We start from the raw sequence: 27,749 nt of genomic DNA on the forward strand, positions 1-27,749 counted from the left end.
GTATAAGTGACTTGTTTTCATGTAAAACTTGACAATTAAGCATAACCTATCTTGATACCATCTTCACACATTCCCAAACTCCAAACTCAATCTATATAATCATCCATTCTATTACCTAGGTTAATCATTGACGCAAAAATGAACACCTAATTCCCAAATTCAAATTTAAATCTAGGTCTAAGCCAATCCCCTTCCCTCAAGCTATTACTTGCTAACTTAAGCATGAAATGTGTTATTTGTATGCTAGTTTGCATAAAGGACAAATGCTAATCCTACATCCATCTATTTAACTTGTATTTGACTTCTTGCACCATAATTAGAAATAATCATAGCACACCAACAACTGGCATAAACATCATGATTCAAGACTAAGCATACTACAAGGTTGCTTAGGGTCTCTTCCAACTATATATCAAAATTGTAACATAAGATCCAATAGCTTGACCAAGGAGAAGATCTTTACAAAGTAAGCTCCAAAAGGTGTTTAGCAATACTATGAGTGTTTCATTTTATGTCCAAACATTAAGAGGAATAGATTCTAGACAACCATAAAGAAAAAATATTATTTATAATTAAATATCAAATCTATAGATTAAATTCAAATTTATCTATGCATTAACATTTTTTAAGTATGATCAACAATATATCAAACATACAGTCACAAAACACTATTTAATTGCTACAATTAAAACAAATTCTTATTTTATCTTTTATTAAATAAAAGTATATATTTATGCCGAGAGGCATCTACAATGACATCAAAGTGTCCGTAAACAAAAATAAAAATTTGAAACAATTTTGACATGCAAATGACAGGGAAATGCATGAAATATGCCATGTTTCAACTTTTGTGGAGGTGTTATTTTATTACTCCAAATAAAATAGAACCCTCACCACTTGTCTCTAGATTCATAGTTTTTTGCATGGAGGACTTTAATGGATTTGTATTTTTTTCTCTATGGTTGTCTAGAATCTATTCATCTTAATGTTTGGACATAAAATAAAACACTCATAGTATTGCTAAACATCTTTTGGAGCTTACTTTGTAAAGATCTTCTCCTTGGTCAAGCTATTCGATCTTATTTAACAATTAATATATAAAGTTGGAAGAGACCCTAAGCAACGATGTAGAATGCCTAGTCTTGAATCATGATGTTTATGATAGTTATGCCGAGAGGCATCTACAACGACATCATTATGCCGAGAGGCATCTACAATGACATCAAAGTGTCCGTAAACAAAAATTCATTTTTGAAACAATTTGACATGCAAATGGCAGGTAAATGCATGAAATATGCCATGTTTCAGCTTTTGTGGAGGTATTATTTTGTTACTCCAAATAAAATAGAACCCTCCCCACTTGTCTCCAGATTCATAGTTTTTTGCATGCAAAACTTTAATAGATTTGTATTCTTGATGTTTAGTATCTTAGAAGAATATTTATTTTAAAGATGATTCTCTTCTATTATAAGATATCTATTTACATAAATTACATTTAAAATATAAATATACTAGTTATATTAACTGTCTCACCGACTCTACCTAGTATATTCATTGGTTATGCCAAAAAAAACTATTTTTATAAAGAATATTTAATAGGAGGCATTTACGTTCCTTACCACCGTAAACTTAGACAAAAGTTTTCCTTATAAGCAAATCAAATTGTATAAGGACAAAAATTAACCACATTAAAAAATGCTCAAATATAAATTTAGACAACCTAAGACCGTAAAGTGGATTCTGTTTTACAGCATCGCCAGCTCGTTTCCCTCTCTGTTTATTTTACCCAAATGTCGGTCCCTGCATCATCTTCAGGTAGTTAACAAGTTTAGTTATTATTATTTTTTATATGAATTACTCAAAAATTTCTTAAATTTGCAGGTATGAATGTAGGAAGTCAATTCAAATATGCAAAAATGGATCCTTTACATCTAACATGTATTGCTTTAATCTATTTGGTACGACTATTCCATTTTATGTACAAAGGATCAATTGTTCTCAGTTTAGTCAATGCTCTTAAGTAAAATTCAAATATTTCAGGACATTCTCACGACTTATGATTTTTTATAAACTATAGTCTTGGGTATAATCTGAGATTTCGTATTTCTTCAAGCTGCAGTTTTTTTGTTTTATTTGTCAATTTAGGGGCACATTTTAATTTTGCTAATATTTGGTTGGGACTAAAATCAACTGTTTTAGGGTAAACCTATTCCAAATCTGAGGTGAAATTTTGAATAATAATAACAGAGGTCCTAGAATATGACCATGACATTTATCTTACTTGGCAATGGAGACGCTGTTTTTCGTGTAATATATGATATCTTGCTTTCTGACATTTTTATGGTTTATCCATTTTGAATTCCCTCCCCACTCTGTTAGAATGTATAGTAATTGTGCTTTTTGCCTTCTATCTGCTTAAAATTTTTATGGCTTCGTCAATAGGATGAGGATCAATTGTTTCCAAATCCCATAACCCATAGTTCTAAAACTTGGAATTTATACTTTAAAAACACATAAATTTGTAAAACACTTTTCAAAAGCATGCATAAAACTGAATTTAGAGAACTCGTGAATAATTTATAGAATAAAAAGAAGTTCAATACATATCATAGTGATGTGGGAGCATCGTAAGGCGTAATCTCGTATCACTCAAGATGATTTTCTCCTACTTTGTTTATTTGTTTGTAGGCTTTAAGTAACATTCCCACCATCATCCAAGCGTTGCAGATCCTGCTGCATTTGCATATTTTGCCTTGCGGTTGAAAATACATGTTTTACATTAAGACTACGACACCATGTCAAATTTTAAGGATATCTTTATCTTTGTAAAGACATATTCTAGTTTCTAATTTACTTCTAGACATAACAAACTAACATCTAGTTTCATTATTTGAGGCTTGTGGCACCTTTTAAAAGTGTGGCCAGGAGGGAACAGATTTTCAGATTCTATTGGACCTAGGAGAGCTTATAGCGTGAACTATGTTGAGATTCCTTGAACATGTTTGGCTGGCTATACATGACATTTGGCATTGAGCTTTGCACCTTCTTGCAACTAATCATTCATTAAGCTAGAAGCTTCTATTTGAAGGAAGGTAGTTTTGGTTTAAACCATAATGTTTATATGGGGATTGCAATTGATATAAGAACTTCTAATTTCTAAATAATATTTATAAGACTCTAACTTATATTTATCTTTGTAATATAAAACAAGGGGTATTTTATAAAGTTTATCTTAATAAATAATTAACTAATTCATTAAGTAAATTTATAACCAAAGGATTATATGGTAAAAGGTTGTAACCTATTCATCAATCCCTTAGATTGTTTTATATATAGGCAATCATAAATTATATTTGAGATTGTACTTATACATGCAAGGCATTATGAAAAGAAGGGAGGTAGGAGATGCTCCAATATTTAGATTCTTGTTATCTTTGCATTTATTTAGACTTATTATAAATTTCCTGAATGAATGATGTTTTTGTGGAGTTTTTTATCCAAAAAGGTTTCCACATGTACACATTGTGTAATATGTTTTTATATCAGTTATTTTTAGTTTTATATGTAATGATTAGTTGCCTTTTAAGATCCTAATCTTAACATGGTAGTAGAACCAATTAGGTTGTGCAAATCATTTTAACATATGTTTCCATTACTCCATATACATATGGCAGCTTAAACTAGAAATATTTAGCTAGCAAAGTGTTGATGGGTTAGAGAGAGAAAAAGTTAGTTGCTGAATCAAACAAGCAAATCTTGAAATTCCTGTTTATTTTGAGAAAAAATGGACTAGACTGTTACATGTATGTAATGCCACCAATTATTTGATACAAAATGCTAAAGATCATGTTAGTTCAAGCCAACCATTTCACAGGTATAAAAACACCCCACATATAGATGTAGCCATAACATTTCTTAATGTATTTAACTCTTAGAGGGTGTTACTAGAGGTTTATTATATCCAAGATAGGATACATTTATAATAATTTTTAGAAAGAAAAGAAAACAAATGGAAATATATAGTGAGGGAAAACTACTCAATGGAAGAAAATGGCTAAGTCTTGTTCTCAGTTTAGAGGAATATAGCCTTATGGTTGACAGTGCTATTTTACTATAAATCAATAATAATAAGTGCATGAGTTGTTCCATTTTCTCCCACTGGCTGCCACATGTAGACAAATGCAATGTGGTAAGGCCATGAAAATCTGTCATGTGGGAAAATAGTAATCCTTTTTGTCATTAAATTTGGTCCTCCACTCATTCCAAGGTAGAGAAAAAACATGAAGAGATTATAAATTATTGGAGATAATGGTGAGCCAATCTCTACACCCTCACTTTGTTTGAAGATCTCTCCTCGAAAAGAGAAAAAAGTAGATCTAAGGCATAATTCTACCAAGAAAGATGTATCCGATTTTTTATATTATTTTAATGTTGAATCTTGCAACAAAAGTTTGCAACACAAGCTTGCAAGATCAAACAACAAACTAGAACACCTTCCACAATTTTGACCAACTCAGACTTATGTTTTGGTTTACACCCCTTAAATGCTTCGGATTTATCATCATCCTTGGCTTTTACAAGCATTAGTACAAAGTTCTTACTCGTTTGACTTTATGCGATCTAACTATGTATTCTTTACCATCTTTAAACAAATGATACTTATTATCCCCCTGTAAAAGATTGCCTGTCTATCAAAAAGATATGGACTTCTAACACAAGCCCACAAATATCTAGAGGTACAACATCTATTTCTACTTCATCAATGAAATTAGCAGTAATGGCAAAACGTAGTTTACACTGTTTTGTCACCTGCAATTGTGAATCATTACATACCCATCCAAGCGGATAGGGCTTAGGATGAGTAGTAGTTAGATTTAATTTCTTCACAACCTCTTCAGAAATTAAGTTGACTTGTGAACCCGTATCAAATAAAGTATCAATCTTATTAGCGTGTTTAGTTACCACACAAATGTGAAAAAGTTCATTCCTTTGTTTATCCATATTAGGAAGAGAATTTGCTTTACTTGTACTTGCATTAGAAACAATTGCATTTGATGAGAGAGTTTTATCTTTCACTATACCTTGGATCCCGGTAGCAACTATCTGAGTTTCATCTCCAAAATCAGATCCAAGAGCTTGTTGGATCACCGTAATAGTCTTCTTCGGACCTTTGTTACCTCCGTATCACTTCGGCCTTAGTTTCGGATGTAACTTCCAGCACTTAGCATCTTCATGCCCTTCTTTCTTACAATGAGAGCACGTAGGCTTAACATCCTCTTTCTTTATTGTAGCCGTCTTCTTCCCGTTACCTTTCTCTTTTGATTTTCCCTCTGGTGGTTTCTTGGATGATTTCTTAGCAAAGTTTTCACTTAAAGTGTTCTTACCCCTAGACTCAATATGAGTAGCTTGGACACATACCTGATCCAGATTACTAGGATTCAACATGAGGATAGTGTGTCAGAGGTAGGAATGTAAACCACCTATATATTTAAGCAAGGTATCTTGGGTATACAAAGGTACATTCAATGCTATTGCCCGTTTTCTAAACTCGTGGGTGTACTCCTGCACTGATTGGCCTTTTGCTTGCCTAAAGGTTTGCCAACTCATAGTTAGTTGTTGCATGCGTCCTTTAGAGCGGGAACAAACTCCATCCAGGACATCCCAACTCTACCATGACGGGCAAGTTCCTCTTGGCTCCTAGTCTCCCACCAAGTGAGAGTAGTACCTCCTCAATGGAGAGTAGCCAACTGTATCCTAGAGGCATCTTCTAGTAGGCCTTGTATCCTACAATAAACCTCTACTTGTTGTATCCAGTCATCAAGTTTTTCAGCACTTAGTTCTCCACTATATTTAGGTAATTCAAATTTTACATCAAGTTTGATTATAGGCTTATGTATGCCCTTAAAAGGATTAACAGAAGAAGACGGAGAAGAAGGGGGAGAAGGAGAAGAATGAGGAGAAGGAGGAGTTTTTGGTGGGGAATCACCACCTCCCGATCTTTTGCCTTTATCCTCCGGTTTTGATGTGCCTCCTTTCTCCTGTTTCTGTTGTTCTTGTCTTTCCTAGAAAAGAACTTCAACCATGACTTTGTATCAAGAAATGCCTTCTATAAGGCTTTCCCATCGAACTCGGTTTGGCCTTCTTCAATTGCCATCTCTGAGTGTGGGAAAATCCTTCTTTTTCCGATCTCAGGGTTGTATTCCACGAGTGTGCCTTCACCTCATTGGCTCTTGGCTCTCGCTATCATTCACCTCTGCAAACACTAGTCACAACAAGCTCAGATACCACTTGATCTAATGTTAGGATCTATGACTATTGCACGTGTATGATTAACTATTTCAATGATTAAATTGAAGGTTTTAAAAATGTAATTGAAATGCTTAAATGAATACAACAATAATAAAGCGATGAATTAACAAAGAGAGAAAGAAGAGAGAAGACAAGAACACAAGTTGATAACGGAGTTCACCAATATGGCTACACCTCCGGGCCCCTCTCCAACAGAGTGACCGATCCTTGATTATGCTCCAACAACGGTTACAAGGTCTTCAACTTGAACAAGTTTCAAGTCTCCTGAATACAATGAGTACAAAGTCCTTCTCCTTCAAATGCAATAGTAAGACATTACCCCTCTAGTGCATAGAGATGAACACTCAAGCTCTCTAAAAACTTCTCTCACAAATCACCGCTAACTCAAACTCCCCACTTACCCCTCTTTTTGTACACCATTTTTTACCAATTTGGCTTAAAACCAAATGATTTTGAAAATCTCCCTATATCTTCCATTTACAACCTTAAATCTTGAAAATCCCCTTTAATTAACATCAAAATCCATATTACTCTTAAATTTTAACCAGACCCTCTTAAAATGTATGACTTATATTAATTAAGCCTTAAAATATAGCCTTCGGGTCTTTATTGAATCCCTTATTGATCGGGTTAGGCATTTGAGGTTTAAATTTTATTTTGATGGTTTATAGTGGGGGGCTTGGGATTGGCCCGAGCCTTCCACTCACGGGTTTTACCTCATTCAAAATCTTTTATTTATGGACTTGCTTGCTTAAATTGCAAGATTCGCGTGGGATCCATTGGTTTGGAGATGCTAACGGGAGTTGGGTGGTTCGACCCCCACCAATCCCCAATATGCAGCTCTTTTTTTTGTCAAAACAAACTGACGCCCATAAGTGGTAGCGCGTAAACGTAAAGCGGGGGTGTAGTGGTGAGGAAAGTTTGTAGCAGATGTGAGGTTGGGGGTTCGACTCCCCCAACCATCTTTTCACCAAAACGTCTGCTGCATAGAGGTGCCACGTGGAGCATCTAGAACTATCTATTTTGGTGAAACAATTATCCACCTGGATCAACATGGCATTTTCACAGCATATGAGATTAGAATGGTTGGTGAAGATAAATTCAAAAGAGAAGCCGTGTTTAAGGCTGCAAAGAAAGCAAAGAAGATAAGTACAAAGGGAAGTTGCTTTTTAAGTGCTTCAATTGTGCAAATATTGGGCACTTTGCTGCTAAGTGTCCTTATGGTAGAAATGGCAAAGATGATGAAGAAGACTTCAAGATGAAAAACAAAAATCAGTTTCGTTACAAGCAAAGAAATTCTTCAAAGAACAAGAAAAGCTTGTATTTCAAAAAAGAAGATATCACAAATTCAGAAGACAATGATGAGTATGAGTTTGATGCTGAAAAATGTGAGACATTATTCATCGCTGTTGGATCGACTATTGAGGATCAAAGTAATGATATTTCACATGATGCTAAAGAAGAAAAGATAGATCTTGAAGGTGAATTGTTATGTGTAGAAGATTGAAGAAGGAGAACAACAAGCAAAAGATTTCTGCATTGAAGGAAAATGAAGCATTGAAGAAAGGACTTGAAGAAAGTAATCAAATGATCATCAATCTGAAAGTTGAAGTTGAAGAGGCCAAGAGAAGAGAAGAGGTGATAAATTCTGAACTTTTGTTGAAATCTGGAGAATATTTGAAATTAGAAAGTGAAGTAGTGACTATAAGAAATAAACTTGAACTTTAGTTTGAAAGAAAGTTTGGGAAAAGTTCTAATATGTTGGATGAAATGTTAGCTTGTCAAAGGGTAGACAAAAACAAATCTGGTTTAGGTTTTATCAAAGGTCAAACCCCTAGCTCAAGTAATTTTTTCAGTAAAAAAAATAATGATGATAGTTTCGTTAAAGTACGAAGGCAAAAAAGGTATCCACAATGGTTTCCTCCTACAAGAAGAGCTGCAGTAAATAGGTTTTATCCTTATTTTTATGGTTACTGTAACTTCTACAATTATCTTGGTCATAAAGCAATTGATTGTAGAGTTATATCAAGAAGGAGAACTAACTTTATTAGTAGAAAATTAGTAGAAAATATTTTGACTCTTTGTTGGTGTAAATAATTATTCATCATGGATATTATTACACTATACTTAAGTTTACTTAGGAAATGCATTTCATAGTAGTTTGGGTATGAGACACTTGGGTGTTTGTGCCACATTGGGATAGTGTGTGTAGGAGAATTTCCACCTTTTATGGTGTTAATCTTATCTTGTTGTTACACTCCACATTCAGTGGGTGATCCACCTCATGTGGAATATTATATTGTTTCTCCTACCTACCCACACCTATTTCCTACCTACCCTTGTTTCTTATTGAGCCACATGTCATGTTTGTGTGCTCACATATCCATATTGGCTTTGCCTATATAAGTAGACTCATCTACATTGTTTGTACGGGCAATCAATCTATATCTTGTAATGATCCAGTTGATCATATTCTGCATCTTGATAGAATATAGTTTATTCCTATCATCTATTTTGTCTCTCTTATTTGTGCTTTCCATTGCCTCTTGATCTTGGCAAAACTCACATGGTATCAGAGCTGGTCCATGTCTCACACTCTTTAAAACATTTCAATATGATTAGTTATAATTGTCAAAATATTGGTCACATTGCAAGACAGTGTAACATGAGTTTTTCAAAACAAAGAAGGAATAGAAACAAGTTCTCGAGTGGTCCTGACAGTTTCAAGAAAGAAACAAAGAATGTATGGAAAAAGAAAGAAGGAAAGAAGTTTGAAAAATCTATGATTGTTCAGATTGCTTTTCATGCTAGAAGGCAAAATTTTGGGATAATAGTTAGTGGCTGCCCTAATCATATGAGTGGTGATAAGAGTAAGTTCATCAAGCTTACTGATTGGAATTGTGGCTCAGTGAAATTTGGAGATAAATTATCAGTCAAGATTTGTGGTAAAGGTACCTTGAGTGTAAATAGCACATTAGAAACACATAATGTTTGGTATGTTGAAGGATTAAAATATTTTTTGCTAAGTGTTCGTCAACTATGTGACAGTGGATATGTTGTAATTTTTAATGCTCAAGGATGTGAAATTAGAAAAATCAAATCAGGAAGGTTGATTGCTGAAGGGGAAAAAACAGAAAGCAATGTCTATGATCTCAGAGAGGTAAAATGTAAAAGTTGTTTGTTGGGACAAGCTGTTGAAAGTTGGCTTTGGCATAGACGATTAGGACATGTTAAATTTGATAACCTTGTCAAGGTAAGTTCTATGAAATCTGTAAGACATGCCTAAAATTACAAAACCTAAAAACACTATTTGTAAAGAATGTCAACAAGGAAAGCAAACAAGATTTAGTTTCAAACTTAAAGAATATTCAAGTTCAAGACCCTTAGAATTAGTTCATATTGATCTTTGTGGTCCTACCAGAACTAAGGGTTTGGAAAACGAAAGATATTTTATGTTGTTTGTGGATGATTTTTCTAGAATGACATGGGTAACATTTTTAAGAGAACCTTGAAGCCTTTGAATGACTTAAAATTTTTAGAGCTATGGTTGAGAAGGAAAGTGGTCTAAAACTTAAGTGTATTAGATCGGATAGAGGTGATGAGTTTACCTCTAATGAATTTGATGAATAATGTGAAAAACATGGTATCAAAAGACATTACTCTACAACAAGAACACTGCACCAAAATGGTGTAGTTGAGAGAAGAAATAGGACAGTCAAAGAAATGGCAAGAACTTTTCTTAATGAGGCCAAGATATCTGATATGTTCTGGGTTGAAGTAGTCCATACAAGAGTATATACTCTATAGAGTACAATTAAGGCCAAACAACAAGAAAACTCCCTATGAATTATGTTATGGCAGACCTGCTTCTTTTAAATACTTCAAGGTATTTGGCAGTAGATGTTTTATAAAAAAGGATGAAGATGGTTTGGGCTGTTTTGATTCTAGGTGTGATGATGGAATATTCCTTGGATAATCCACTCATAGTAGAGCCTATAAATGCTATAACAAAAGGCTACAAAAGATTGTAGAAAGTGTTAATGTAAAGATTGATGAAATTGTGCAGAAAGATAACATAGAAGAACCTGAATCAAAACCTATCAATGAAAAGAAGAATCTGAAAATATTAGTGAAAAAGATTCTGAAAGTGGTGATGAAAAGACTCCTAAGTTTGTGCAAAAGAATTATCTTGAACAAGAGATTATAGGGCACAAAGATGATGGAGTTCAAACAAGAAGGTGTGTTGCAAAGACAAATGATGGAGTTAATCTTTCTCGTTTGTCCAAAATTGAGCCTAATACCTACAATGAAACCAGCAAGGATGAAAGTTGGATTAAGGTAATGGAAGAAGAGTTGAGCCAAATTGAGAAAAATAAAACATGGAAGTTAGTTCCTAGACCTACGAATAAGAATGTGATTGGCACTAAATGGGTGTTTAGGAACAAACTTAACGAGGATGGCAAAATTGTCAGAAGTAAGGCAAGACTTGTTTGCAAGGGGTATGCATAAGTTGAGGGCATTAATTTTGAAGAGACATTTGCTCCCGTGGCTAGATTGGAAGCTATTAGAATGTTCTTAGCATTCTTTGTCTATAAGAACTTCAAAGTTTGGCAAATGGACGTAAAATCAACATTTTTGAATAGAAATCTAGAAGAGGAAGTGTATATAGAACAACTAGAAGGTTTTCAGTAACCAAATAAAGAAGGCTATGTTTGTATATTGAAGAAATCTTTTTAAGGATTGAAATAGGAACTAAGGGCTTGGTGTTCTAGGCTTGATTGATATCTTTAGTAATAAGGGTTTAACAAAGGTAGTACTGGTAGCAATTTATATCTCAAATCAAAAGGTGAGCATATGTTTGTAGTAGTTATTTATGTTGATGATATTGTTTTTGGTGGTAATGATGACAACATATGCAAAGATTTTGCTACTCAAATGCAAATAGAGTTTGAAATGTCTATGATTGGAGAACTTTCGTTCTTTCTTGGGTTACAAGTTTCTCAGTTAGATAAAAGCATATTTTTATCTCAAACAAAGTAAGCAAAAGAAATGCTCAAAAAGTTTCAAATGGAAGATTGTAAGACTGTGAGCAACCAATGGTAACTGGTTGCAAACTGAGTAAATATGATGAATCACATGATGCAAATTAGACAATGTATAGGTCTATGATAGGCAGTCTTTTGTATCTTACTGCATCAACACCAGATATCATGCAAACAGTCTGTATGGTTGCTAGATTTCAATCTGCTCCTAAAGTTTCTCATGTTAATGCTATAAAAAGAATCTTTAGATATTTGAAAGGCACTATGAAGTATGGTTCATGGTATCCAAGGACTAATGACTTCACTTTGACAACCTATATAGATGCAGATTGGGCAGGATGTATAGATGATAGACGTAGCACTAGTGGTGGAGCATTCTTTTTAGGAGATAAATTGGTTTCTTGGTTAAGCAAGAAACATGAATCGATATCTTTACCCACTATTGAAGCTGAAGATATCTTTACTCAAGGATATCAAGGTGATCTATGACAAACCTATTTCAATTCTTTGTGACAATTTTAGTGCCATTGATATCTCTAAAAATCGAGTTCTACATTCTCTCACTAAACATATATATCATTTTTTGAGAGAAAAAGTCGCAGATCATGATGTAATTCTTGAATATGTTGCAACTAAGGATCAATTGGCAGATATCTTTACCAAACTCCTTCCTAAGGAGACTTTTTGAGACCCTTCGTCAGAAGCTCGGAATTTTGGTTTCTTGTAATGTCCCCCTTTTGGGGTTTACCTAATTTGGTCTTGAAGCAACAATTCCAACTTAAAGTGAGAATTGTAATCCATTAATAAATATAATTCTATCAAAACTGAAGATATTTTATTATAATATTTAACTTAAAATCCGAAGACTAGTTCGTAAGATAGAACTTATCTTGATAGCTTTCCCTGATTTGACAATGGATTTATGTTGATAATCTTCTTCAATCCTTTAATGAAGAGGGTTGATTTCTATTACCGATTTGACCATAGAAGCCTGCAATAATGGTGGTGCTATTCCTGATACAAATCCTTTTAGCATGCAACCTCTTATGCTACTGGCAAATAATGCTCAAGAGAGCCAATCTGCTAAGATTACAAGTAGAAGACCAATACCACAATCGATGCTTCCATGGAATGAATTTGTTTCTTGTTAAATATCTTGTGAGATTGAATGGATGCAACGCTTGCTTGGGAAGAGACACATCCTTGTCTTTATCACCACTTGCAAGATAATATTTATTATTTTCTTTTAGAACAAATCAAGCAGATTTGTTAAGGATACAGATAGAAGTCGAATACCAAATACTGCCTTGCTTGAATGAGTTTGACCTCTGAAAGATCCCTGATGGATCCCCTTGCTGGTCCGCTGTAATTTTTAAAATTATAAACTATATTTTTCCTGTGATTTTGCTAATGGTCTTACAAAATAGAGAGAAGTTGCAGAATGTTTGGTTTCTTTTTGTATTTTTTTGAATATATAAGCAAGTAATGAATAAAGAACAACAAATAAGGAAGGAAGCTGAAACAAGTAAGAACTTTCAATTAAATCAGAATTGATACAAATCGTACCAGGCAGATATCTTATTCTTAATATCTAGATTATTCCCTACTCACTGGGGATGTGCTTACATCCAATAATGGCGCCAACTGAAGGGTAGATGATGAACACAAACCAAGAACACCAGCTATGGCTGAATGAAAGTCTTCACCACTTCTAGCGTAAAGTCTACCTGTTGTAATAGTGGCATCAAGCTGAAACAATCACGCCCTAGCTGGGAAATTCAACCACCCTGTTGAAACCCTCACCAAGCAATTTGAATCTCCACAAGGAATAGCGCATACACTCTGACCAATAATGCCAATGCCAAAAGAATCCACTGCCAATCAATAGCTGAGGGCTATGTCCCAGCCAGTACAAATCATGGGGTTTGCGTCCCAGATTGAAGAATTGCTCTACCAGAGCAATATCGCACCAAACAAGTTTTCAATATGTAAAAGATAATGAGAAAATAGGTTTCCTTCTCCTTATATCTCTTTCCTTCCAAATCGAACCCTAAAGATATATGAAAAGTGCACTTTAATATAGTCATATTTCCGAATATTGGGCGCCCAAGTATAGAAAAAACACCACTTTTTCAATATAAAATAACTCCAAGCACCAAAAGGACCCTGGCAAGTGAAAATCATTTAGAAAAGTTCAAGACCTTTCCAACGAGCTATAACACATGGGCATACGAATCAAGATGAAGCCAAAAACCCCTTATTACTCCGAAATGGCTATAGACATAGCCTTATTTAAAATATTAAAACGCTAACTTAGGAAATATTTAAATATATTAAAAATATAACCCAAATAGCTACAGAAAGCTCGAAACACACCTAAAGCCTGAAACTGAACCTGTCACCTGTCTGTGATTGATGTCAGAAATCATGGATCAACTGGCAGTCTCATCCCTAAAATCTAGGGATGCTCCTAGAAACTAGGAAACACACCCAAATCTCCTGAAACTGAAACCATTTGAAAGGTCATGAATAACCTCACGACTGGCAACTGTCACGACCTCCTAAAATTTAGGGATATCCCCTAAAATCTAGGAACTGCTCCAAACTGCCTGTAAAACCAAAATCCAGTCACTATATGCACTGAATGAGTCCCAATCAACCTCTGCTAGCCTACAAGACTCCAATGATAGGCCAACTCCTCCGTCTCTGATGTCCACTCTAGAAAGGGGACATGACAAACCTCCTTATATGCCTTGCAATACCAAAGGGATTGCACCTCTTGATTGTTAAAGAGACATTGTCTCTTCCAACTTGCTCCTCTTCATAACAATTGATTTGTTAATGATTGTTTGTTATCTCTTAATTGCTGCCACCCATAATTACTGTAGTAATTACTTTCTTAAGTTTTACCAATCTAAACAGATCAGTTTAGTATGCAAATCGCACCTTTCATCCTCAAAAGTCATCTGTTATCTCTAGAACCCAAATGCTGCTCTTAATACTCTAATATCACTATTTGTTAATGAATCGCTAGCCACATGATAATCTCTGTTACATTGCTGCATATAGATGTAATCATGTTGGAATATATATTATATTATATTGATTATCCGGAGTGAGATGTGACCATCGATATTATTATTGTATTTGATCAAGAGACATATTCCTCATCGATGTGGACTACAATCATCTCGTGGCAAATAATGGATGTTAGTATGATCGCTTCCCTCAACCGGACTAGCTGATAATGAATATAACAATCGCTCATTTCCTTATTTGTTCTGTCTAATTATGGTTCGTACGAACAAATTACACCATACTAGACTAATCTTTATTCCATTAGTTTCTTTACCCTTACCGATCCTCCTTATGCATTGATCAAATATCTTGATCGATTCCAAGCAAGGCATAATCACTTGTATCTTTGTTTGGTCTTCATATATGATTGATATGCTTAGATGATTGCTGGCTATTCATACACCAATTCCAAGTCTATTCAATCACTGTTTATCATCTGATGCACTGCTAACCATTATAACCTTTCATCACGATGAGGTTCTTCTGCCTTGGTATGATATTGGTATCAACTATAGTGCTCGTTCTTAACGTAAGAATACTTCTTGCTGGATGTATTCATAAATATTATTTTGTCTTGCTGAATATGGTTTGCTGTTTTCAACTGACCGATTTAATATCTCAGAGCTTGTTTTGATGGGGACTTCACAATCTTTTCCCTCTTCCTGATATAGCTGTTGAGAATGATTGCAATGGTTCAAAAAGTTGCTCATCAGCAGAATGAATTTTAGTTATTTTGTTGGATCTTCTTCTTTATTGGAGTTTCTTGTAGATATCCTGTAATGTCCCCCTTCAAATGAGTTCTCTTCTCCCTTTTATACCTCATATTTGGGGAAGTCACAACTTATTATTTCATGCCTTTTGATCATTTATTAACTCTAATCAAATTTTAATTATATTTAATCATATTCTTTCATATTTTAGTTTAATTTTTTTTTTTATTCTTTTGTATTTTAATATTATTATTATTTATTATTAAATTATATTTCAAAATGGGGACATTACACTTCTCCTTCTCCCTGGTTCCTTTCAAGGGCAAGCATCTGCTCAGGGGGAGTATTTCACTGTTTTATTTTTCTATCCCTGGATGGTGAAGTTTTTTTTATTTTTCGCTCTTTGTCATTGATGTCAAAGAGGGAGAAAGAGATATTGCCGCAGATGCAGATTGCAGACTAAAATTTTGTTTTTTCAGAATGAGATTGTTTTGAGTTGGTTTTGGAGTTTGTTCTGCTGTTGTAGATGATTTTGCTATTGCAAATTGCAATTTTGTTTTTCGCAGAATGAGGCGGTTTTCAGCTTGGAGTTTTTCCATCAATAACAAAGGGGGAGATTGTTAGAAAATTTGTCATTGATAAAATCAAACAAAACCAAACAGATTTATTGATGCTGACTTGCAAAACAAACACTTACTGTTACAGATTAAGTTGGTGATGCATCTTCAGACAATGAAATATTGTTGTTATGTTTGATGGATATGACCATCTTGTTTTCTTCTGCATTGATGAATTGTTCTATCAAAATTGGAAACAAAAATATCTATTGTTTATGCACAAGTATGTATCAGATCTCATATACAGAAGTTGGAATGGTGGTAATTAAGAATATCAGCCAAAATATCATTTCTGAAGATAACATTTGCAAATCGAAGACTTTTACCTGCAAATCTGTGTATTTGATTCTGTAGTATTTTGATTAGAGTTATGTTGCATTTGGATTCATCGTGATTTTGGTATAAATTTAATGATCAAGCATTAGGTCGAGTTGGATTTGCGTATTAAATATTGGATTGTCTATTGGGAGTTTCGATCTGCATGATGTATATCAAGTCTTTCACAAATCAGTTTTAATTGGTTCAGTTATAACTATGTGCCGCCTGTATTCAATTAAGGTCTACAAACCACTTCATTATTGTTGTTGCCATTTGAGATGTAGTTTTATGTATCTTACTTAGCAATACAAAAGGAATATCTGAGTGTTAAGTCATTTGGTTAAAACTTCAGTTAATAAGTGCATAAGCAGTTGGAGCAGTTTTTAACTTCCGTCTAACTACTCACCCAATAGGAGATAGTTTTCTGTTTAAAGAATGTAAAGGCCCAATAATAAAAATAAGTGTGAGAGGGTGTATCATTGATAAGTAGTATTAAGGCCTGATGTGAAATGAGTAGTACACGAAATTGTTGATGACAAGATTAACATGTATACATAGGCTCGTTTGATTAGTCTGTATCAAGTCATATGGAGATATCAACATTGTGAAATCTGAGAGTGACATTGTAAAATCTGAGTGTGAACTTATTCTGTCTAATCTTTTGACAGCCACCAAGTTGAGATAAATGTAATGTAATAAGTCTGCAAATTAGAGAAGTCTTAGTTAGAAAAGAGTTTTGTAATATCAAGAAGGTTGATGTCTCAAGGATGCTGAGTTGGTGCTCTCAAGCAAGGAATTTGGTGATTCCTTAGGGTTGGTGCCCTTAAAGAATTGTACACACTACTTCTTCGTGAGGTTGGATTAGGACAGTAGATCCTAGCAGTATTTCTCAACGTGGTTTTGCACTCATCCTGGGTTTTCCATGCACTTCATTTATTTTGGCTTTTTTGTGTGGTTGCATTCTTTTCAATTCTAGTTTTATACTGATCAGTTTTTCAAAGATATTTAAATTTTTTAAGGATCTGAAATTTAGATCTTCTACTGATTCACCCCCTCGCTCACCCCTCCCGCCTCCTAGCCCCCCTCTCTCCTCTCAGTAGAAGAAACATATTCTAATGAGCCACCTCTACTGGAAGAACAACACAATACAGATCAGTCCCAAAATAAATACTTACATGTTGAGGATATAGAGACTCGAGAGGATACAATGGGCAATGTTGGGGATAGGAATGTGGAAAAGGAAAAGGAACAAGTCATAGAAGAGAACCAGTTACCGCTTCCTAATAGTAGTGAACAGAGTGTCACAAATAAACAAGCTGTAATTCTAAAAGAACAAGAACAAGAACAAGAACAAGAACAAGAAGGCAATGATAGAATTTAATAAGTAGCTGCTCCTATGTGGTTACAACAAATAAGGAAGGTCAAGATAACTGAAGGGAGAACCTCTACAAGCCTGGATGATTTGTTCACAAGAATTGGACAACCTAAAGAAAAGAAAAGGTCCAGAACATATTAAAAAATAACAAGAGATGAAAAGCAGAATAGAGCTGTGCATATAGCAGTTCCAGCTGTGGATAAGACAAGAAAGGAAATCACCCCCATTGATTGTGAGGTTGTATTGTTAAGCATATGGGACATGTCACTAAGGAACAAGAAGCAGAGGTGTTCCGTGACTCTTCAAAGGCTATACTCAGAAGGTTACAAAAAGAAACAAAGGAAAAAGAAAAATATAAGTCCAGGGTAGAACAAGCAGAAAAGTATACATAACATTTACTAAGTCCACTACACCAAGCAGATGAATCCTATGTACCCCCAGCTATTCTTGTTAGGCAGTCAGTCACCAAGTTTGATGAAATAAGGGCCACATCTAGAGTAACTAAAGATTGGCTGGATGATCTATATGAGAAAGGAAATCATATGTTGCAAGAATTACGTTTTGAATACCAAGCTACAGAACTATATGTGAAGAGAATGTGGAAGATAGATACTTGCTGCAAGGAGTTTGATCTAATATTCTAATATCCAATAAGGTTCTGATTCACATGCATTTCTTTGATCAAAACAGACCCACAGATTTTAATAGTTGCAGGGATAGTGGAGAGAGGCAAAATTTAAACAGTTAACAAATGGTACAACACCTTGTGCTTTCGGAAAGACACCATCAGCACAATTAAAGGAGACATGCACAGACTGGAGGTGATGGTAAGTTGAGTAAGGAATGGTTGTTTGACATTCCTAAACACCATGATAGGAGATAAAAAGGACAAAATGGACCTTGATGCATATGAGTCAGTGTGAGATAAAATCTTCATACTCAAGCATCAATCTTCACTTTCTAAGGAAAATCTTGAAAAAGCTAGTAAGTTGTCTGCATTGATGGATCAATATGAGGAGGCTAAGACAGATTGGGATGCCCAAATGGAAGAATTAGGTGAAGAAACAACATCAATTTGAGTTTGGGTCAAGACCATTCCAATGCCACCACAGGAAGAGTTAGACATGGTCACTTCAAAATCTGCAGAATTTGTTAAAGCTGAAAAGGCTACTGGGAGGGATAAATGGAAAGATTTATCCATTTGAAATTAAAGTAATTATTTTGTAAAAGAAATATTAATTTTTGGCTAAATTTAATATAATATTATAAAGCCAAAAGTTAGTTATTTTTCTAACAAACTTGTTTGTCTTTTTGTGTTGAGAGACATTTAAATTTCGTCTTTTAGTGGGAGTAGTTAAAAAGTAGTTAGAGACTATTTAATAAAGGCTGTTATAGTTTCTAGAAGGCAAATCTGGTCCATTGAAAGGATTTAATCCTAGCCCTTGATTTAGAATGAGAAAACTATAAAAGGGCAAGCTCTCTTTCATTGCTCATAAGAAGTTTTGAATTTTTCCAACATTGTTGCAAGAACTCTAGTGGAATAAATGCAAAAGTCATTGATGTGGTGATTTATGTGTTATTTTCTGTGAGTCCATGGTTCATACTTCTCTAAATTAGTTATTTCCTTTCAATGCAAGTTATCATGGAATGATTTCTGAAATTAATATTTGAAGAGCCCTTGTTCATAACTTCATACCATTGGGAATTAGCTGATTGTTAATTTCTGTGCATAGGTCTGAACATTTTCTGAGTTTTAGTTCAATTGCTGATTATATGTTGGATTCTATTATATTATGGGTTCAATATGTGTTAGTAATCTGAAAATCTATTACTTCCATTGAAGATTGCACCGATTTATGCTTAGTTGGGTTATTTTGACAAAGCTGAATCTGGTTTAAGGGTTTTGTCTATTAGTTTCAGAATTGTTTCATTAGGATTAGATTAGCTCTCTAAACCCTAAATCTTTTTGATATTTCTTTAAAATTAGCCATAAAAACATTTGAAAGCATCAATCATATTGAATATCTGATGTCTAAAGAGTTCCAGATCTAGGAAGCTATTTATAGTTTTGTCTGCAAAAAATTAATTCCGGGAAAAACAGCTGCGTAAGTCCCTTTGTGATTACCGGAAAATCACATCATCCACTGAGTTATCCTAAGTGTTGTCAAGTCTTGACATTTAGAACCTTGAGGTTATTTTGTTTGGATAGTCTAAGGCATACACGATTTCCTTATTCAAGAGAGGATAGGATATACTTGGTATATTTTATTCCGTGTTGTTAGAAAGTGCAAACTTCCTTATCAACACATAGGCCTTCTGGATTTTGTGGATTTTTTAGACTTAGAGGAAGATAGAAATTTATATTTTTATGATTTTCATGGCCAAGCTAACCTGAAATACACTAATGCTAGTTCCTATGATGAGATGACATGTTTGTAAATAGCACTTGACGATGAGAATGTGCTAAGGTGATTCTCCAAAGAGCTGCAGGAGGGTTATCCTTTCCACCAAGCTGCGGGCTAGTGGTAAATTGGCTCAAGTTCAAAGGGCATGCCCTGAGGCTTTTGGAGATACATTGCTATTGTAAAACAAATATAGCCATTCACATGTTCTATTATGTAAGTCCAAAAACTGTGTTGTTCAAATGGAGTTCAATTGGAAAGGATGAGTACCAATTGGAGTGTATAAATTTATGCAAATATTAACATGCAATTGGAATTATTCAAATATTTCAATATTTTTCCTGAATACCAAAAATGGTTTCCTATAGGACTAGAATTTGTTTCAGGAATTTCGATATATTGCCTTGCCCTGAAAACAGCCAAAAACTCCTAGAGAGGTGTCAGTAAACTTAATGTTTCTGGAAGAGTATAGCCATTCTGTAGGATTCTACAAGTTTCTGATGTTGGAATTCAGCTTTTCAAACTTTTATAGGAAATTAACAATGTTCTTTGAAAAAGTTTTTTATTACAGTTTCCAAGAACTTTGAGAGTTTTTCTGATTCTGATGTTATTTCTTGCTGCTCCTTTGATTGCTGCCATTTCCATAATAAGTCCATCCCAAATTTTCCATAAGTTCCAATCCATCCATTCTGCCTCCAGTACTCATATTACTGAAGTTCCCAAGTATCTGTTTCCTGTTTTTGGTGCAATAAAACAACTATTTTTATACTTGTAGACAATTTCCTACTTTAAAGTTTTCCCTGAAGTACTGCATTTTAGTGCCTGAAGACAAATATAAGTATCAAACTCAACATTATGATACTTGTTCAGGTTGTAAGTGTTTTTGCACTCCTTAAAGCTTTCCTTAAGTACCACAACTTGATGTCCTAAGAATAAGATAAAAAACCACACTTTGTTTGTTTTGTTTTATGAGGTAGGGCAACCAACACTAGTAAATGTCATGATAAATCATTTCTTTAAAATCATGCTTTCTTGATATACACATAAATAAGTTCATAAAAGGGAGATTCCATTTTGTTTAATAATATCATGTCCATCTATTCTGTCTAATTCACTTCCTTGTGTGTTCTCAAATTTGACAAACTTTATCTTAAATACTGCAAAGGTAGTACTTGCCTGTAGTTTTGAATTTGTAATAAGCTACTAGTGATTCAACTAGTCTTATTCTTTAACTTAGTTTTGAATCAGTATGGTTGAATGCCTTGTGCAAGGTCATGCTTTGGATTTTTCTAAGGTGATATTGAGCAGTGAACACAAAGACATAAGCTCTATGTTTATTGTATTGTAATTTATTATACAGCTTTTCTGGTTCTGTATGTGCAATTTTATACAATATTGAATGATTGACAAGCTGCTAAAAAGTAGACGTTATGACTTAGGATATTCAGTTGAGTCCAAGGATGAGTCTTTCATAAGACAGTGCACAAGATCTGTTATTACACTTAACTTCATATTTTATATGCTTGTGAAGAAACGGAACTAGCAAAGAAAAAGTGTATACCATGTCAATCAAAGGACATTAAACCCATATCTGAAGAAGAAGCAAAGGAATTACTACAGCAGGTGAATCTTGGAGATTAATTCTTAGTTCAGTACAAATGGCACTGTTTGATAGTTTATCTGTTAGTGTTCTAAACATTGGTTTTTTGCTGCAATTTTTTTGCTCATAATGCTTATAAAGTGACAACAATTGATTCAGATACCAGACTGGGGTATACTAAATGAAGATGGAAAATCAAAGTTGCGTAGATCATGGAAAGTGAAAAGCTTTAAGAAAGGATTGGAATTTTTTGAGTGTGTTGCTGATCTTGCTGAGTCTGAAGGTAATTTAGAAGTAATTTCATTTTTTAGTTTCTCTGATATGGGCTCAGATATTCTTAAGCTTTTGAGTTCTAGATTTTGATGTGGCTACCTGTACTGTTTTTGAATTAAGTCAGCTTTTATTAAAAAATAGCATGTAATAATAAATCATCCACTTCTCATGCATTCAAAAATGAGGCAGATGATAAGAGAAAGACGGTACAAGAGCATCAGATTTTCTGATTATGAGAAGCCATTCTAATAGCTGCCTAAGCCACTAAGACTGGAAATAAGAAACAGGATCCAAGAAAGCTTCTATAGTTACTACTTTTTGCTAAGCAGCATAATATTATAAACTGCATCTTTTCTTTTGACTGCCTTGTAAAACATACAAAATTTATGTTTAATGTCTAATTTGCCAGTTCCGGTTCGGGCTCGGGTTTGGGTTTGCGGGTTCGGGCAAAATTATTTCAGGGGGTTCAGGTTGTTTTGGGTTTGTAATGTCCCAACTTCGCAAATCTAAGAAAACACGTAAACAATGATTTTTAATGATTGATTAACTCATCTAGGGTATAATTTGTCTAAATTCATTTGAGTTTATTAGTTATCAATAAGTCAACTCCATATTTAATTCCTAGTGGGATAAAAGGGATAAGCTACCTTAGGATGCCCGTAGCGCTTATCAGGCCCAAGGACGGTACATACCCCCTTGGCCCTCCTGCCAGAAGCCCTTTGTCAACTGCAGTGGGTGGGCTACCTGGCAGAGGCCTAGTTCCTGCTATCCCTGTTGCCTAATTCCTCATCTACCCCACTAGGTTTAAATATGTAATTGCTTTATTCATATTATATCTATTAACCCTTAATTACATAATGATGTTATTTCCTTAGTCAGGAGTTGTGGTTTATTAATTAGTTCATTTATTAAACTATTTACTAACTTGTTCATTCATGATGACTTATTCATATTATGCAAACATATATATATATATATATATATATATATATATATATATATATATATATATATATATATATATATATATATATATATATATATATATATATATATATATATATATATATATATATTTATTATTTTTATATTAACTATAACATTTGTCTACCTTTTATATAACATATAATGTATTTAATGAAAAACCTTATACTATTATTTAACATTAACCCTCTATATACTTACTATCTGAATTTCTATTTTTAACTTTACTTTTACTATGAAATAAACTTAGTGGCCATCGAACTTACCTGGACCCCGCGGTTCCTGCGCTCCGTCTTTCCGCCCGATTTCCCTCGGCTGTGTGCTCTACCTCTTTTTTTCTTCCTTTCTTTTCGCCTGTTCTTCCTCCCCCGCTAAGCGTTCTGCTTTAATACTTATGGAGGGGTTTGCGTGGACCAAACCAGGGGACGTGGCTCTTACGGGAGGGGTGCTACGTCTTTCGGCGTTTTGTTTAAAACGACGCCTCGTTTTCGCCCGAAGTCCTTCCTTTAAGCCATGCCAATTTCGGGGTGCAATTTACCCGATACTTAGTTAAAGTCTTTTGTTAGGTATCGAAAATATACTTTGCATGAGTTTTATTTGTTTTTATAATGTATTTTTAAATGTCTTATAATACATTAAGTTTATATTTATTTAGTTGTATTTTTAAATGTTTTATAATATATTAAGTTTATATTTATTTAGTTGTATTTTTAAATGTTTTATAATATATTAAGTTTATATTCATTTAGTGACAATTTATATGTATAAATAATTATTAATTAATCAACATTTTATGGTGAAGTTAAATCGAGAAGTAATTAACATTATTATTATATTAATATAAAATAAGGAATCATTTTCAAAAATATAAATGTTTTATTATTTTTTTTATAATTTACAAAAAATATGGGGTTATGACAGGGTTTGTCCATACAAAAATTATAAAAATCAGATATATATACATATTTGCAGTAGTTTTTAAGTTCAAAATACATCACCATATTAATAGTCAAATAACATAGCAAAATACACCACCATATTAATAGTCAAATATTAGTCAAACTTGAATGTCATGATACATATTAAACTTTAAACTTAAAAAAATAATAATGTCGAGTGTCAACAATCAGCCATCATTGATCAAATATCATATGGATCATAAAAAATATCATCATGATCATCCATATTAGATGAGTATCTTCTTGTAGGTCATTTGACTTGGGTTTTATTGACATGACAATCGTTTGTGATGATGAGCTTTATAGAGTATGGACGACATTTCATAGATAACAACTTGATGACTATCATATCCATGGCTCTTCTTAGAAAACTGTGATACAGAGGATACTCTTCATAGAACACTATGATCTCTCTTTTGTTACCACTATCATTTGAAGTTTACTATGACTCTCATGATCACTTATTTGTACACTGTCTTTGTTTGATGATGTATCACAAGGTCCCATATTAATATTGCTTCTTTTTGAGTTTATAGGACCCTGAAGTGTGTCAAGAATTTGGATAAGGCTTAAGGTATCCTTAAAGTAATGAACTGGCCCTGAGATTTTAACATGGTTTTTAACCGTTGGTTACTATTATCTACATATCATTGCCTCTACACACTTGATAGAGTGCTGAAGGTAGTCATTTGATACTCTCACAAACACAATCCATTGTCCTTAACAATGATAAACATGATTCATGCATAGTTATAAATTTGATAATTGAATATGCAAGGGTTTATGATTTATACGAGACCTTCCATTTTGTTTCTATCATAGCAACCCAATGATTTTTCCTTGATGCCATGGTTTTGGCAATATTTTTACCACTGCTGTAGATGGATACCTTACAGTTACAATTATAAAGTCAAAGAAATTTAAAAAACATTCAAATTTGCTAGTTGGACTCATCTGGAGGTGAAATTTTGCTCAGGTTCGCCTGGGTTCGTCCAGGCTGAACCCATAGCTGTGGGTAGTGTTGATGTGTTTTTTATGCACCTCGAACACAAAATAAAATACCGAGGTATTATGTCCTCTTGAACAAAGAAACCCCATATGCTATACAATGTGATCAAATGAGATGACTCCAAGGTTTACAATGCACACCATGCGATTTAATGTTCGGGATAGACTCAATGATGTATGATGTGATTTTGTTGGAATCACAAGGGGACTTACATTTATGAACACTTGGAATGTGGACTCTATACTAACTCATTGGGAAAATAAAGATAAAAGAGATAAGAGAGAGGAAATCTAAGCTACTCCTAAGAACAATGATGATGATGGATGATATTTAGATAGACAAATTCCCTCAAATCAAGCTTTGTTTTGCCATGATGACAACAACTACACAAACTTGATGCAATCTTCTAAGGAAATGGAAGATTTTCACACTGCGAATACATCATCCAAATACCCAATACTGGTGCAACTTGAACAAGTATCCACAATTGAACTTAGCACAATGATTAGGCTTAGGCTAAGTTTACACTGTAGCTTACAATCAGCAAACCAAAAAAAGTATGAACCAAGGAATTCATCACAATAACTTCATAAGCTTCCACCATGATCAATGAACTTCAACTAAATTTGAGAAGTAACAAGGAACCATGCAAAATGTAGAAACACAACACATACATCCACCACAACTTCAATGAAAGTATTGAATTGATTTCAACATAACTTGGCAACAATTTCAAGCTTCCTTCTCCTACTCTATTCTACTTCTAATTGCTAACTATTGTCTATTAACTATTTACCTTTACAAATGAGAAGGTAATGTCTTATATAGACATCCCTATTACCATGAATGGCTCAAATCGATGTAGATCAATGATCGAGATTACATGATTAAACCCTAATTAGGGTTAGTCATAACTAACTCCATTTTGGCCAAGGATAAAATTACAATATGATGGACACATGTCCTTTGCATTTTAACCAAAGAGAAAATAGGTTAAGTATGTGAAACAATATTTGATAAAGTGCCATGTGTCACTTGCTCCATCCTTGAATGAGTCAACTCCAATGAACTTGGACGTCCTGATGTGGCACAACTTGAGTGGTTGATTATGACTCAGCACCAACTTGGCTCACACATTGATGATCATCACAAAGAAGTGTTTGTGATTGAGCAATATCTCTTGATAGTCAACATTATCCAGTTGCTCGATGTGATAAAGATAGGGCATGTTCCCAAATTGTATCATCTAAGTGATCAAGTTTCGAACTTTGCTTAATTCTTTTGAAACTATCTGCTTCCTTGATCACATTTGCATGATTTGAAACTTATACTTGGGAATTGATCCTTCTTGTGATGCATTTCCACTCGAGTTCATCTTTGAAATGCAAATCATATCTATGATAGTTTTGATCTTCTTGTAGTAACTGTAAAATTCCTCATCTTCATGCAATCCTTCATGTTGTAATGTCTGGTGCACCTTGTTGGGTTCCATCCCTTGATCTTGTTGCAGAGTCCTGTTGTGACGTTTTCACACATCGCCCCATTGCAAATGGGGACCCATGTTTTTTTGCTCGTTTTGTTCGTTTTCGCTTTGCTTTTTCTAGGGTTTTGTTAGTTTGTTAGTTGTCTGGATTTAGGGCCAAGCCTTAGGGTTTTAAATTTTGCCTTTTCAAGCCAAAATCCAGTCGTTTTTGAGGGCTTTTGAGTTTCCTTTTCTAGAATGCAAATTTTGAATGAAATGAATTCGCCAGAATGGTCTAATTTTCAATTGGAATGTTGATGCAGAGCTTAAATTTGTCTAAGTGTTGAAGATGAAATGTGAATTTTTGTCCAATTGAATATTTTTGACCAAATTTTGACTTTTTTGAATTTTGATCCTAGGCATTTCAAATGATTTGTTTTCGCCTTGTGAAGTGATAAAATGTGTAAAATCATGATATTTTGGCCTGTAGGAGCAAAATCGCTCCTGTCCCTCAGTGAAGGACGGGAGCTCGTTTTCAAATATCTTACTATTCTTGCAGAGTCCAGACAAATTTTACGTTTGAAGTGATGGAGAAAGGCGAGATCTTTCCATTGAATATAAATTGAAGATTTTCATGAACACAGAAATGCCTCCAGGGGAAAAATCGCTCCTGTCCCTCAGTGAAGGACCGGAGCTACAAATCCAATTTTGCTTTGTCCTTGCAAGATTTTAACGTCTTGACGATGTGAAAAGGTCCAGAGAGGTGCATTTTATCAAATGAATATAACTTGAAGCGTCGCCCAGGGGATCACATAGGATAGCAAGTCCGGCCTGAGTGAGGTCCTGACTCTGAAATTTGGCTAAGTCTGGAATGCCCTGATCCTGAATTTGACTAAGTCTGGAAACTGAAAAAACCTCCAAAAACTAGATTTTGCAATATAACTCCTGGAGGTCTGAAACCACTCTCAAACATCCTGAAAGTATATATGGAATATAACTTAAAGTATAAGTTCTTATACTTAAATGTTATATTCCATTAAAATTGTCTTGATTGAGAGTGCGAAAAGTCAAATTTCGCTCGTGTCCTTCTCCAAGGGTCCACAGCGAAAAAGCGCTCCTGTCCCTCTCCAAGGGACCAAGGCGAATCGCTCGTGTCCCTCACCAAGGGACCAGAGCGAAAATGATTAGTTGAGCCATTCCTGACCTTGTTCGGACGAATCGAGACATCAAAGGCATGGTGAAGGACGAAATGAGCATGATAGAGCATCCAGACTTGATCAAAACAATAAAATGCTTAAGTTCGCTCCTGTCCCTCAGGAAGGGACCAGAGCGATTTTTGTTATAGATGATTTTCTCGCCAAGTTACGACCAATTCCAAGGCATGGATGAATGGAAGGACGCATTATGAACCCGTTGAATATAAATCTGGAAGCTAGCAAAGTGAAGTGAAGCATACAAAGCCAAGATCGCTCCTGTCCCTCTCCAAGGGACCAGGGCGATATGATGATTATATTGCCGTCCCTCCAAGATCAGGACACTCCAAGGCGAAGAACAAGGTACCAAGGACGTTTCGAAGCATCTCCATCAAGCACAAAGTTACAAGGATCGCCA

The 27,749-nt window shown here is 34.4% G+C and overlaps 1 protein-coding gene across 4 annotated transcripts in view; it reads left to right on the forward strand.

Annotated features, from left to right (window-relative positions):
* Positions 1-1,671: 1,671 nt before the first annotated feature.
* LOC131063575 (pterin-4-alpha-carbinolamine dehydratase 2, mitochondrial) overlaps positions 1,672-27,749 on the forward strand; it is a 92,679-nt gene continuing 66,601 nt past the window's right edge. For 2 of the 4 annotated variants that reach the window (XM_057997432.2, XM_057997431.2), the window contains exons 1-3: positions 1,672-1,815; positions 21,383-21,474; positions 21,611-21,734. In XM_057997432.2, the coding sequence (XP_057853415.1) occupies positions 1,791-1,815; positions 21,383-21,474; positions 21,611-21,734 (241 nt within the window). In that variant the 5' untranslated portion in view covers positions 1,672-1,790. Of the gene's footprint in view, positions 1,816-1,921; positions 1,959-21,382; positions 21,475-21,610; positions 21,735-27,749 lie in introns of those variants that run through there. The other 2 variants (XM_057997429.2, XM_057997430.1) reach the window with 2 other exon arrangements.

This window comes from Cryptomeria japonica, chromosome 4 (assembly GCF_030272615.1).
Source record: "Cryptomeria japonica chromosome 4, Sugi_1.0, whole genome shotgun sequence".
Lineage (NCBI taxonomy): Eukaryota > Viridiplantae > Streptophyta > Pinopsida > Cupressales > Cupressaceae > Cryptomeria > Cryptomeria japonica.